This window comes from Alosa sapidissima, chromosome 6, assembly GCF_018492685.1.
Source record: "Alosa sapidissima isolate fAloSap1 chromosome 6, fAloSap1.pri, whole genome shotgun sequence".
NCBI classification, from domain to species: Eukaryota; Metazoa; Chordata; class Actinopteri; order Clupeiformes; family Clupeidae; genus Alosa; species Alosa sapidissima.
The window spans coordinates 15510555-15522182 of record NC_055962.1 but is presented as its reverse complement, the minus strand read 5'-3'; the positions used below and the strand labels follow the sequence as shown (position 1 = coordinate 15522182).

The 11628-nt window shown below is 41.0% G+C and overlaps 1 protein-coding gene and 1 long non-coding RNA gene across 4 annotated transcripts; one reads left to right on the top strand and one right to left on the bottom strand.

The window, feature by feature from the left end:
* Positions 1-1944: 1944 nt before the first annotated feature.
* On the bottom strand, positions 1945-4643 carry LOC121711823 (putative methyltransferase DDB_G0268948). Its single transcript, XM_042095667.1, has 6 exons — positions 4234-4643; positions 3763-3923; positions 3183-3396; positions 2867-2970; positions 2305-2442; positions 1945-2130 (listed from the first exon to the last, which is right to left on the bottom strand). Exons 1-6 carry the CDS (start codon positions 4342-4344, stop codon positions 2043-2045), a joined length of 816 nt encoding a protein of 271 aa, XP_041951601.1. The 5' UTR covers positions 4345-4643; the 3' UTR covers positions 1945-2042.
* Positions 4644-4690: 47 nt separating this feature from the next.
* On the top strand, positions 4691-6857 carry LOC121711827. Of its 3 annotated transcripts, none has more exons than XR_006032455.1 (5): positions 4691-4803; positions 5114-5215; positions 5842-5965; positions 6204-6270; positions 6393-6857. It is a non-coding gene; the product is annotated as an uncharacterized LOC121711827 (long non-coding RNA). The 3 variants fall into 3 exon arrangements; XR_006032454.1 differs by lacking the exon at positions 4691-4803 and having other exon boundaries at positions 5094-5215; positions 6393-6510; positions 6677-6857; XR_006032453.1 differs by lacking the exon at positions 4691-4803 and having other exon boundaries at positions 5094-5215.
* The last annotated feature ends 4771 nt before the right edge of the window (positions 6858-11628 follow it).

Genomic DNA, 11628 nt, shown 5'->3' with positions numbered 1-11628 from the left:
AGGTGTCTAGTAACACCTCCTAATTTATCCACGGCCAAATCCTCGGGGAAACACCTGGAGAGCCCATCAAGTTTGGGGTGCCCAGAGGGACTGGCCGAAAATAATAAAAAAACATATTGTTGACCAATATTAGCTTTTGAGATGTCTAACTAGGGGTTTTTAGGGGTGCTGAATCTATCCCAGCCATTAGTAAAAATGACTCCAAGTCCATAAAAAATCCATAACAAGTGGTTTTATTGAACAATTACAAAACAAAACTTTCTTAATCAGTTTAAAATTTAACAAACCTTATCCCTCAACTCCCCTGCACTTCCTCACTCCTGTTATCTTCTGGCTGGTTGATGTTCTGGCAAGAGTTACCATGACAGTTCCAACAAGCAGAAATACACTTGACTCCTTGCTTTTTACAGCAGCACCTGAGAGTGTCACAGACGCCTGCACAGTTGCAGCTGACAAACTTCAGAAGGTAGTCTGGTGCAATGGGATCTGGTGTGACTGGTGCATAATCATGTTCTCCTTGTTTCTATCTAGGGCTGCACGATATATCTAAAATCTATCGTTATCGCGATATCAACGCTTGCGATGGACATACCGCAAAGATTACTTAATTTTTGATACATTTCGATACATTTTCTGTGCCGTGCGCATTCCATACAGTCTATGGTGTATTCACATTCTGAATGTCAACATATTTTACCAAACCGATGCTGTCATGCTGCCCAAGAAGCCCGTCCCCTACCAGTTTAGGTGTGTGGTGTTTTAGGTGTTGAAGCGGGAGCTAAGTCGTGATGGCTGAAGATAGTGAGTCAAGCGAGGTAGGCTTCACTTGGGTGAAGAGGAATTAGTGACTAAAAGGAAAAGCACGTCTGTTATATGGGAATATTTTGGTTTTATGAAGGATGCCGTGTTACAAACACAGCGCAAATGCGTCCTTCTCCACCGTGTTAAAATAAACAATTTCTTTCGTTATCGTTATATCAGAAGATATCTGTCTTTCACTGTCTGTAAGGCTTGTATTTCATGATTTGCATTTAGCAAAAGCCCCAGACAGCAGCACAGAAGTAATCAGGATTCGTTATTTGTAAAAGTTGTTTAACCTACTTCTTAGCCTGGACTGTGCGATTGCAGCCCAATTACTTTCACTTTCCGCTGCCCTCGTAGTCGGCATGCCGGTAGCCTAATAACGTGGGATGCACACCGTATGAGGTTACAGACTGAGATGACTGCCGCGATATAGCTTAAGTAGCTTCTTTGCTAGGCCCATCGAAGGCTGGCAATGTGGAATATTCCGCTGGTTGGTGCACAAGTGTTCAGATTGGCTGTCCATCGTCTTTTATGAGGATTTGGAGCAGATCTTCCACATAACTTCGATAGCCTAGTCAGTAGGTCTCTTAGCTGTCCACTTTCATCAGGCCATATATAGCCTAGGCTACATGATATTTTATATTGTTTATGTAGAAAATGATACATTTATTTCTGTAATTATACATTTACCCCCCAGCCACCCCCCACCCAACCCTACAGTGTATGCTTGCAGCAAGCAGAATGGGAAAAAAAAAAAACATTAAATATACTGCTCAAAAAAATTAAGGGAACACTTCAATCATACACTGCATCAGTACTCTGACACTGTTTGGTTTTGAGCACAAGTAAAACTTTTGAGGCGAGTGTTTTATTTTGCAAGAACTGTCAGACATTCTGTGAATGTAGTTTGAGAATGGAGAAAAGGGTGGAAGGTTTCAAAAAATGTGTGTAAAACCTTTTTTGAGCAGTATATTTAAATATCGCAAATTATATCGTTATCGCAGTACTCAATAATGTTATCGCATATTGTATGTTTTCTTAATATCGTGCAGCCCTATTTCTATCCACACTCAAGGACATCTAGTGATGGATTTTGTAGCAGTAGCCAATCTCTAAAACTAATGGCTAACATAGATTAAAAAAAAAAAACTATTGGTAAGAATTTCTTTTGCAGATTGGCGTAAAAAAAGCCTAACTTTCCCTAACTAACATGGTAGGTCTTGGGCAAACTCTGCCAGCTAGGGTTTGCGGGCCAGCAGACAGTAATACCTGATGGACATGACAACTTCTGTGTCTGGAGACGTCACCCCCATCGCCTTCAGTAACCTTAAGATAATGTAAAAAAATAAATATTAATTAATTATTTTACATATTATACTGTTTTTAAATACTGATGATTCTTTGAATAGCCTAATAGTATTGTTAGACACTTAACACTGGTATGCTGCATACTAGTTTAAGTTTGTTTAATACTGACCAATTAAAGATAAGACTGCCCACCTCTCAGTTGTGTCCTGGGAAAGTCTTCTGGCCTTCTCTGGGTCTTCACGTAAAATAGCCTGGTAGTTAGAGAAGGATTCTACCATTCCAATATAGTTAGACACAGGAACACTCTTTCTCACCCAAAGGTTTTCATGCCTGATAAGGGCAAAGGACACAGATCAGGAGAATTTGGTGATTGGCATGCAGGAAGTTAATTGAGGATGCATTCACACTAGACCCTTTGATCCGGACCCAAGTTCATTTGGACTGTTGGTTCAGTTAATTTTAATAATGTGAACGCAGTCTACTGTACTCAGGTGTGGACCAGGACCAGACCAGAGTCCACCAGAAAATGGTGATCTGGGGTACGGTTCGCTAGAACTCCTGTGAGGTTTGCTTTGGTGTGAATGCTATCCGTTCCAAAACCAGGAAATAAACAGCGACATTGCCAAGTGATATTGGTAAATATACCAACAGTTATGAATTCCATTTGAATTAAGTGTTTATCAATGTAATGAACAACAACACACAGGCAGCAGAAGTTCCTTCAGTGTCTATGACTATTTAATTTCAATCTCACCATTCCTTGTCAGGGTATTCAAGCGTCTCATAGGCTTTCTTGTAAGGGTCAAACACGTTAGCATCCAGGTACGAGTTACTGTATGGCATTAGAGCATCATATACCTGTTGGAATACAAACAAATAACATTGTTATTTATAATTTTGTCAAATAACACGTCAATATTGACCCAAAATCTTAAAATGGTGACCTCCTGGCAGTCATTTTGTAACTAGCTAATGTTATTGCTGCTTAAATACTACGCATATAGCCTACTGCACTTTGGAGGTGGCGTTGGCAAATAATAGACTGACTGATTGAGAACAGCTTATCAGACCTCCTTGCAGATTTGATTGAGAGCGTCTGAACAGTCTCCGTAGCTAAGCTCCATGTCCATGGTGTAGTTTAGGAGTGCAAGGCATCCTTGAGGCTTCAGTACTCTGTCTGCCTCTTTGAGGAAGCGTGGTTGGTCAAACCAGTGAAACGCTACCATGCTTGTCACAAGGTCCACCGTGGCGTTTTCAAAAGGAAGTTGCTCAGCAGGGCATTCTCTGTGTGTATGGAAGGGAGACAACACATAAGACATCGGCATCTGACATGGTCATGATGATGACCATAATGTTTTGTTAGATGAACAAACTAACATTTTAAGAGAATCATTACAAACAAATAAATTACCTACAAATTAAATGAGATTCAAATGACTCTGAGGGGCCATCTAGATAGATTTCCCTAAGGCCAAAAATATGCTGAAACCACAGGAATAGGGATGCAGAGAATGAAACATGTCTAGATCACTAGAAAGAGAACACAACTCTCAGCTGAATAGAAAACAATTATATAGAAGTTATTTTAAGTGATGGCACAACAGTCTTCCAAGTTATAGCTCTGTCTCCATTTGGCTTGCCGTTACTGACCTGTATGTGATATTCTCAGCTGTGGAATGCTGAATGGCCATCTCCAGCTGAGCTGGACTAATGTCAGTCCCCACTGCTTTGGAGAAGTGTGGGCCAAGCAGCACAGTGCCCTGCCCCGACCCACAGCCCACATCCACCACCAGCTCAAAGGGCCGACTCCTCTGAAGAGCCACAAGTGTGGGAATATGCATGTCAAATACAGTAGTCTATATAGGAGGGCTGGGCCTCAACTTATTGGTGCATGTTTCATTCAACTATTATATGTGATAGAGACAGAAATGCTATGCTACATGGTCTTTATATTGCTATTGCTATGCCATATGGTCTATTATTTGTTACTCTGTGGCATTCTCTTTTTGTATAGTCTTTCATTAGTCTGCTTGTCAAATGTGGAATCACAAAAACATGCTAACCATGAACCCTGTAGTATTATGTCCTCTCTTTTCAGTTAGTGAGAGCAAAATTACTCACATGTTTTTCCAGGAAGTTTAAAATCTTGTTGATGAGTTCTTCTGATGGAGAGATCCTGTATTTCCAGTAGGAGAGAGCATGCTCTGTCCCTTCAAACAGACGGACACTCATCCCAGACACTCAACCCAAAATTCCAAATGAGACAACAAAGACAAAGAAACAGACAAGAGGAAGAAAACAGGCAAGATCAAGTTCCTGCAGTGGGGAAACCAAAATGAGCTTTGGAGAGGGAGAGAGAGAGAGAGGCAAGAAGGAGGAAAAACTCCAGTCAAGTGACTGAAGGGCAGTCCAAGGGTGAATGTCCAAACCTCTCTTCACACCAATATTTAACATGAATTTCAGTTAGGTGCAGCTGTGCAGCCAACCCGATCTCACAAGCAATGCGTATAAAATCGTACGCAACACTATTACTGAATTGCGTATGAATTTAGCAAATCAGCAAGTGACACATGCGCATGTGACACATGCGCAGTAGCCTACATATCCGCTCACCCAAGCAACATGGCCACGCACCGCCACGCACAGGGGACAGGCGAACGTTCGGAGAGCGGGCTCTGAGAGTATCCCGAGGTGGACGTACGACCTTACAAGAAACATGGCTGCGCCCATAGTTGAGATGAGATGACACATATGTTTTTTGCATATGTACTGTGTTGGTCATGTTAATGTTGATGTAATGCTCTTACACACTAGATTACATTGCTGCTTCAATCCGGTCACCAATTCATGCATTGCACGGTTTTGCTGTGCCTGCAATACAACGTAACAATTTGTTTTCCAGCCGTTTAGCTAGAGGCTACATGTAGCACAAAACAATAACAATGACTAGCCTCCTGCTAATGCCCCCCGTGTTGTTGTGTTAATGCCTGTATGTGTGTAGGTGGAGGTCTACTTCTCGTATCTTTGTGTCGGCATGGAGACTTCCACACAACTGGAAAGAGGACCAGTAAAACAAACTAATGAAATAGGCTAATATCGATATGTAAGTTATCTCAGCCACTGATTTAAGGAACTGCAGTTAAGTAATGTTATAACCATGAACAGACATGTTATATAATGGATGTGAATGGGGCAAGTATGATGCATTTGGAGAATTTCAATTACCAGAACTATCATGCCAACAAGTAAAGGGATCTTTAGTTTGTGAAGGGTAGTGTTAAGTATAGGTATATATACTCTTTTGATCCCGTAAGGGAAATTTGGTCTCTGCATTTATCCCAATCTGTGAATTAGTGAAACACACTCAGCACAAACAGTGAGGTGAAGCACACACTAATCCCGACGCAGTGAGCTGCCTGCTACAACAGGTGTGCTCGGGGAGAAGTGAGGGGTTAGGTGCCTTGCTCAAGGGCACTTCAGCCACTTCCTATTGGTCGGGGTTCGAACCGGCAACCCTCCGGCAACCCACCAATCGGCAAGTCCGAAGTGCTAACCAGTAGGCCACGGCTACATGTGTTAGGCTACATGTTCTTCATGTCATAGCCCTTATTTGCGATGCATGTGTTTATTTAAGATGCATGTAGTAGTGCTTCAGTGATGGTCTTATCATGGTCTGTGTGTTTTGCAACTTATTCATCTTAGTCTCCCTCTGTTCCCTCTTCTTTGCAGGCGGAGTGTTGTGAGGACTGCTGCCCTGAGAACACCGAGTGCATTCTGGAATATGGATTTGGCAGACGCCTTTGTCCAAAGCGACACATAAATACAAAACAACATAATATTTAAAATTGAACAGGTTCATTAATCCAACATTGATCATTTCAGTAACATTAATCCATAAACTAATCATGATTATTGCAGCTACTTAAAATAGTCTTGAATTTTGCAATTTAGCCATGTTTACTACTGTGTTGGTGGTAATGTGAGCAGTGTTTTGAATTAACTGATCATAATCATTATTTCAGTAATTGTACAGCAATTCAGTTTATTGTACAGCATGCATCATTTTGTGTAATCCTATCTTTTATTGACAGAGCCCTCACAAATAAATGGATATAAAGAATAAACATAGATGGTGATGGTGACGGGTGCCTTCAGAAGGTAATTATCATTTCTATTTTGTACACCTGATTGACTTACCTTACTTATTTTGTAATGCTATGATTTTTATCTTAATCAACAATAACAAATTGTATGGCAATTGCTGTTTCATTTTCTGTTAGGTGCCATCCAGCAGTCCCAGCCTGGAGAGGCTGCTATTGCAAATCAGATGGGGTATGATCTATGTTGGGCATCAGAAAGTTGAGTTGCAAGAGTTGCTACAGACAATAATACGATTAGGTATGATATCACACAGACATACTACTGTGCAAAAGTGTAAGGTCACTTTGAAATGTCCTCTTTATCAAAAGAAAAACATCAGACATATCTAAGTGTACCCCAAACTTTATATAATTTATAATATAGTGGTGTATATCTTGTACACATCTGCATTACTTCTAACTAGGTTCGAGAGGGATCCCGTGTGCGCAGTACTGCTCCTCTGCTTTGTGATGGTGAGACATGTCTAACCTACAGTATATTACATCCTTATGTGTTCTTGAGAACACCATAAGTTATATGGAAAGTCCGAAAATAAAAGAGAAGGTGTCTATGCTAGTAAATAAAGCTCTGACCATTCATTCCAATGACAATGACCTCCTTGCCACTGCCAGATGTAATAGAGGTCGGAGGGCAGCTGCACTGTTGTGGCATGTGTACTGATAACAGCTTATCTACAACACAAAAGTAATCCATGTGTAGCATGAATTTATGGCAACAGTAGAAAAGACAGGTAGAATAGTTATATCTTTAAGACCATACTCATACCTTTGTGTTTAACACCAAGTCCCAAGCACTTCCTCAACCTCCACATTTGGGGACAATGGTTGAAAGAACCCCTCTAACAGGGAATCCCTGTTATGGAGTGTGTTGTGGTGGGATATGCCATCGCATGCTCCACACAGGAACTGATTATTGGCACAGTCTCTGCACCTTATTACAGCCTGCTTGATATGACAGCTGCCACAGATATAGCTGCCTGTGTCCTCTGCTTCCACCATATCCTTCAATAAGGCTGGTCGTTCTGCAGACCACCTATTGGCACTCTGGCTCTGTCGCTCTGCCCAGCTCAGAGGAGCACTCTTTTCCTGCCCTACATGTATTACTGGAATGTCATCTAACACAGTGTTTTTCAACTTGTTTTGTGCCACGGCACACTTTTGACACTTAAAATGTCCCACGGCACACTAACATCCTATGTGAAGAAAAAATAAACATACCATAGCCTAAAATTTCAAATAATACACAGATATGGCCTTATTATGGCTTCTATGCAAGACCTGCTCAATATAACAAGCACCCTGTTTTATTTGTAGGTGACTATATCTAATTTAATTGTTGTTTTTAACTGGATATGTGATGATTCTGTGAATACTGGATACAGGAAATTGTGGAGGTGAGATCTAATATGTTGTGTATATGTAAATGAATTAAATGTTGTTTGAGGTGTCATCTGTGATTCTGTGATTTTTCTGTCTTTCAGCAATGAAGTATGTGTATTTGGTGAAACTGATTGGTTATTGATCTTATCTCTAATTGTCTGACATACAATCATACTGTTAAAAATAAGAAAATAACTGTTTTGTGAACTTTATTCAACATAGCCAGTGATTTAGGCGAAATGTATGGTGTTAATTATAGTGAAATATACAAATTCACAAAAATAGGGTTAAAACAGGTAAAAAAAATGGAGACATCATTTTTCTCCATGTTCAATGACCTCTAAAGACAGTCCAACCACTCTCCAAAAATTAACATTTCAATCCCACAGAAACCACATAGGCCCCCTGACTAGAAGTCAAACTTTAGTTTAGTAGGCTACATGGTCGCATCAAAATCGCTATTTTTCAAACACTAAGAAGGCTCAACATAACATGAAACTTTGATCGAAGCATCATCAGTGCCTCTACACATGAACTCAAGCATTGAGAACATTGTTCGTGTACACATAGTTTACTAAAAAGAAACTTTTTGGACAACTCACACCTTGCAAAATGGCAGCGAGCAGAAAAAACAAGTGAGTTGTTCTTTCTTTTAGTAAACTCTGTATACACCAACAATGTTCTCAGTGCTTGAGTTCATGTGTAGAGACACTGATGATACTTCGATAAAAGTTTCATGTTGTGTCGAGCCTTAAGGCTCTGGCATGCTCCTGCGTCACATTTGCGCGTGTCCAAGACGTGCGTCATTTTTGCCGTGGACGTGAAGCATACTCCAATTTCTGCTGTCCTGAATGTGCGTTAAATTGTTAAGGTTAGCGCCTGCGCACTACGGATTAACTGTGATACTCTGCCCCACCAACTGGGGGCGGTACGTCGAGCCTGAAAGTAGGATACAACCACCAAAGAAGCCTGAAACGCCTGAAGAAAAGAAGAACTTGGGATGTGCGAGCGCTAAACGAAGGAAGAGCTGATGAAGGAAAAAGCACCACGAGTACGTTCGCCTGTCTGCTGGGAAGTTTGATAAGCTGGCCCATCGCATCGCTCCATTTATCATCCACCAGAACACACACAGCACACCTGTTGGTATAGCTGAGAGACTAGCTTAGCCTACTTGCTTATTAGGCTACTCATGTAGCTAAGTGACTCGGTGCTGCGAGGGCAGCAATATTGGTGCGATACAAAGTAAAGACATTTTTCTGAACACATGCAGCAGTGTCATGGTAAGAAAGAGTTGTGCGTACAGATGTCCTCAATTAAATTTGTATTGAGTCTTCACACCTGCCTCATACCAAAAAGTATGAACCAAAAACCTGTAAATATGACGTGTCAATAAAAGTTTTGAAGTAACTATTTGTGTTCATAATGTATGTCTCACTGTGATAATGGGTGTATTTAGAGCGAGCGGTAGCCTAGGTTATTCCTTCAATAAAATGTTGACAGGCGAGTTTCGAGATTGAGTTCAGCATTGTTCAGGAGTAGGCTAGGTAATAATGATTGCACCTGGGAGAGGTAGGCTACATTCCCTTTATTATTATAATCACTATTGATAACGCATTATATAAGGAACAGGCGAGAATGCATCTCGATCAGCAACTGTTACATGGGTTTCGCCTGAGCGTTGTAGATAGATACCTTTAATTGGCTCTGGGTTTTGCGATTTGATTTCAGCATACGCTCATTTTTAAAAGATGCATTTAATCCGAAGTCATGTCAGCTCTCTATGCAGGGAGTAGGGCTGTCACTTTTATTCGAACATGACGTGAAATATCCGTAGTCGAACTATAAATAAACTATTCGGTTTTTAGTGCTGTGTAGCGCATTTCCCGGTGTTGACAGGCGAGTTTCGAGATTTGAGTTCAGCATTGTTCAGGAGTAGGCTAGGTGATAATGATTGCACCTGGGAGAGGTAGGCTACATTCCCTTTATTATTATAATCACTATTGATAACGCATTATATAAGGAACAGGCGAGAATGCATCTCGATCAGCAACTGTTACATGGGTTTCGCCTGAGCGTTGTAGATAGATACCTTTAATTGGCTCTGGGTTTTGCGATTTGATTTCAGCATACGCTCATTTTTAAAAGATGCATTTAATCCGAAGTCATGTCAGCTCTCCATGCATGGAGTAAAGGCTGTCACTGTCTATGATTAGTTTTATTTTATTGTTTACCATCTCATTCAGTGCTATATGATCCAGGGCTCATGACCAAATCAAGCCAATATAATAGCCAGTAGCCACAATGAGCCCATGCAGCCACCCTGTTTCGACAATCAAAGGTAACGCACAGAACGGCCAGCAGACAGATAATTACGTCCCCAACTCATCTAAAATGTGGTGTCTTGAAATACTTTGGGTTCTACACCATAGATGGTAAAGTGACCGTTAAATATAATGTTAAAGAATGTATCTGTGGATTGTGGCTTTACATCGGTCGAAGTTGACTCCATGTCGTGGTGTCTCACGTAACTCAAAGCCAGGCAAGCTGAGGACAGGCGCTCTGTTCCATCGTCGTTATGGTAACCAAACAAGTCTTCTTCTGTCTAGGTTTGTTTCTACATTTAAGTGTTGTTCTTCTATGTGGTCCACCTACTGGAGGGGAGTGTTTACAGCAGTTCCGTTTCACACATGCGCAGTCTACGCGTCACTTTGACGCGCGGTCTTAAATTTCGGTCGACTCAAAGACGCGACGCATGCTGTAAAAATGACGCAATTCTCGTCACACGCTCACCAGTGCCGCGTGTGCGGGACGCAGACGCGGGACCATACTTTAGGCTTTAGTGTTTGAAAAATAGCGATTTTGACGCGACTGTATCAAAAAAGTAGTGGCCCAATAGGATTCCCATTCAAAAGGTAATTTCACCCAAAAACGACAACGCATACAAGCTTGAAAGTGGCGCTTTGGACGTACTTATGCATTTATATGAAAGTTTGATACATTCACAAAACACCATATGATGCATTTTGGTGAGAGTTAGATGAAATGTGTGACTGTTTGCCAGTGTTGGGAGTAATGCGTTACAAAAGTAGGCTATATGTAATTACTGTAATATATTGCTGTTTGCAGTAACGCGGTAATGTAAGGCATTACTAAAAAAAAATGGGTAATATTTTACTCGGTACAAACTTCAGTAACGCGCATTACAATGCATTTTAACCCGAAATTAAGTGGTGTTTTGTTTTGATACATATTCGCAAACACCACCGCGAGAACGACAGAAGAAAAAATCGCGCATAATAGTAGAACGTTATCTCCTGACCTAGTTGAAGATGACTGTGGCTGCAGCAGACTCGAAGTCGGATTCTATTTGCTGGATAGACATAATGCTACGCTCATTATTTTCAGCTTGTCAGAGACAAGGATATGAAGAACATAATAGTTAAGTAAGTGCACTTTGTGTGCGAAACCGAAAGATCTCTCTATGCCTCGCGAAATAGCACAAGTAATTTAATGAAACATCTAAAGTGGAGCCATGCTAATCTTTTTGATTCTTGTTAAAACACAAACTATGCTCTTAGTAGTGCATGTCAGGTTTGTGCTGTGAACTTGAATTAAAGAGAATAAAGGGATAGAAATGCAGAAAAAAGTTGTATGTAGCCTGGCAGTGCCACCGCTCTCACCACGCGCATCTTCGCGCGTCATGCACATCAGGCACCAAAGAACAGAGGGGTCACCCAAATATAGCCAATGAAAAGTAGCTTTACTGCAAACGGCGTTTCACTCAATAACGTTTACAATGTCAAAATGCACTAACACCATGTTACATGCAAGTTTGATACTTTTTCTCTCAATCTCCAACACGTAGTACTAGAATGGAATTGGTGGGTCTTCAATAATTTCCAAGCATTTCATGAAGCACATGATATGCCGAGTCGACTGAAACGCATTCCATTCAGATAGCTAGGTGGCTACCAGG

Coding starts and splice junctions, on each gene's coding strand:
- LOC121711823 (XM_042095667.1), bottom strand. CDS start 4,344: ATGAGTGTCCGTCTGTTTGAAGGGACAGAGCATGCTCTCTCCTACTGG. Junction 2,971..3,182: donor TCAATCAAATCTGCAAGGAG/GTCTGATAAGCT, acceptor GTATTCCAACAG/GTATATGATGCTCTAATGCC. Junction 2,131..2,304: donor TCCCAGGACACAACTGAGAG/GTGGGCAGTCTT, acceptor CATTATCTTAAG/GTTACTGAAGGCGATGGGGG.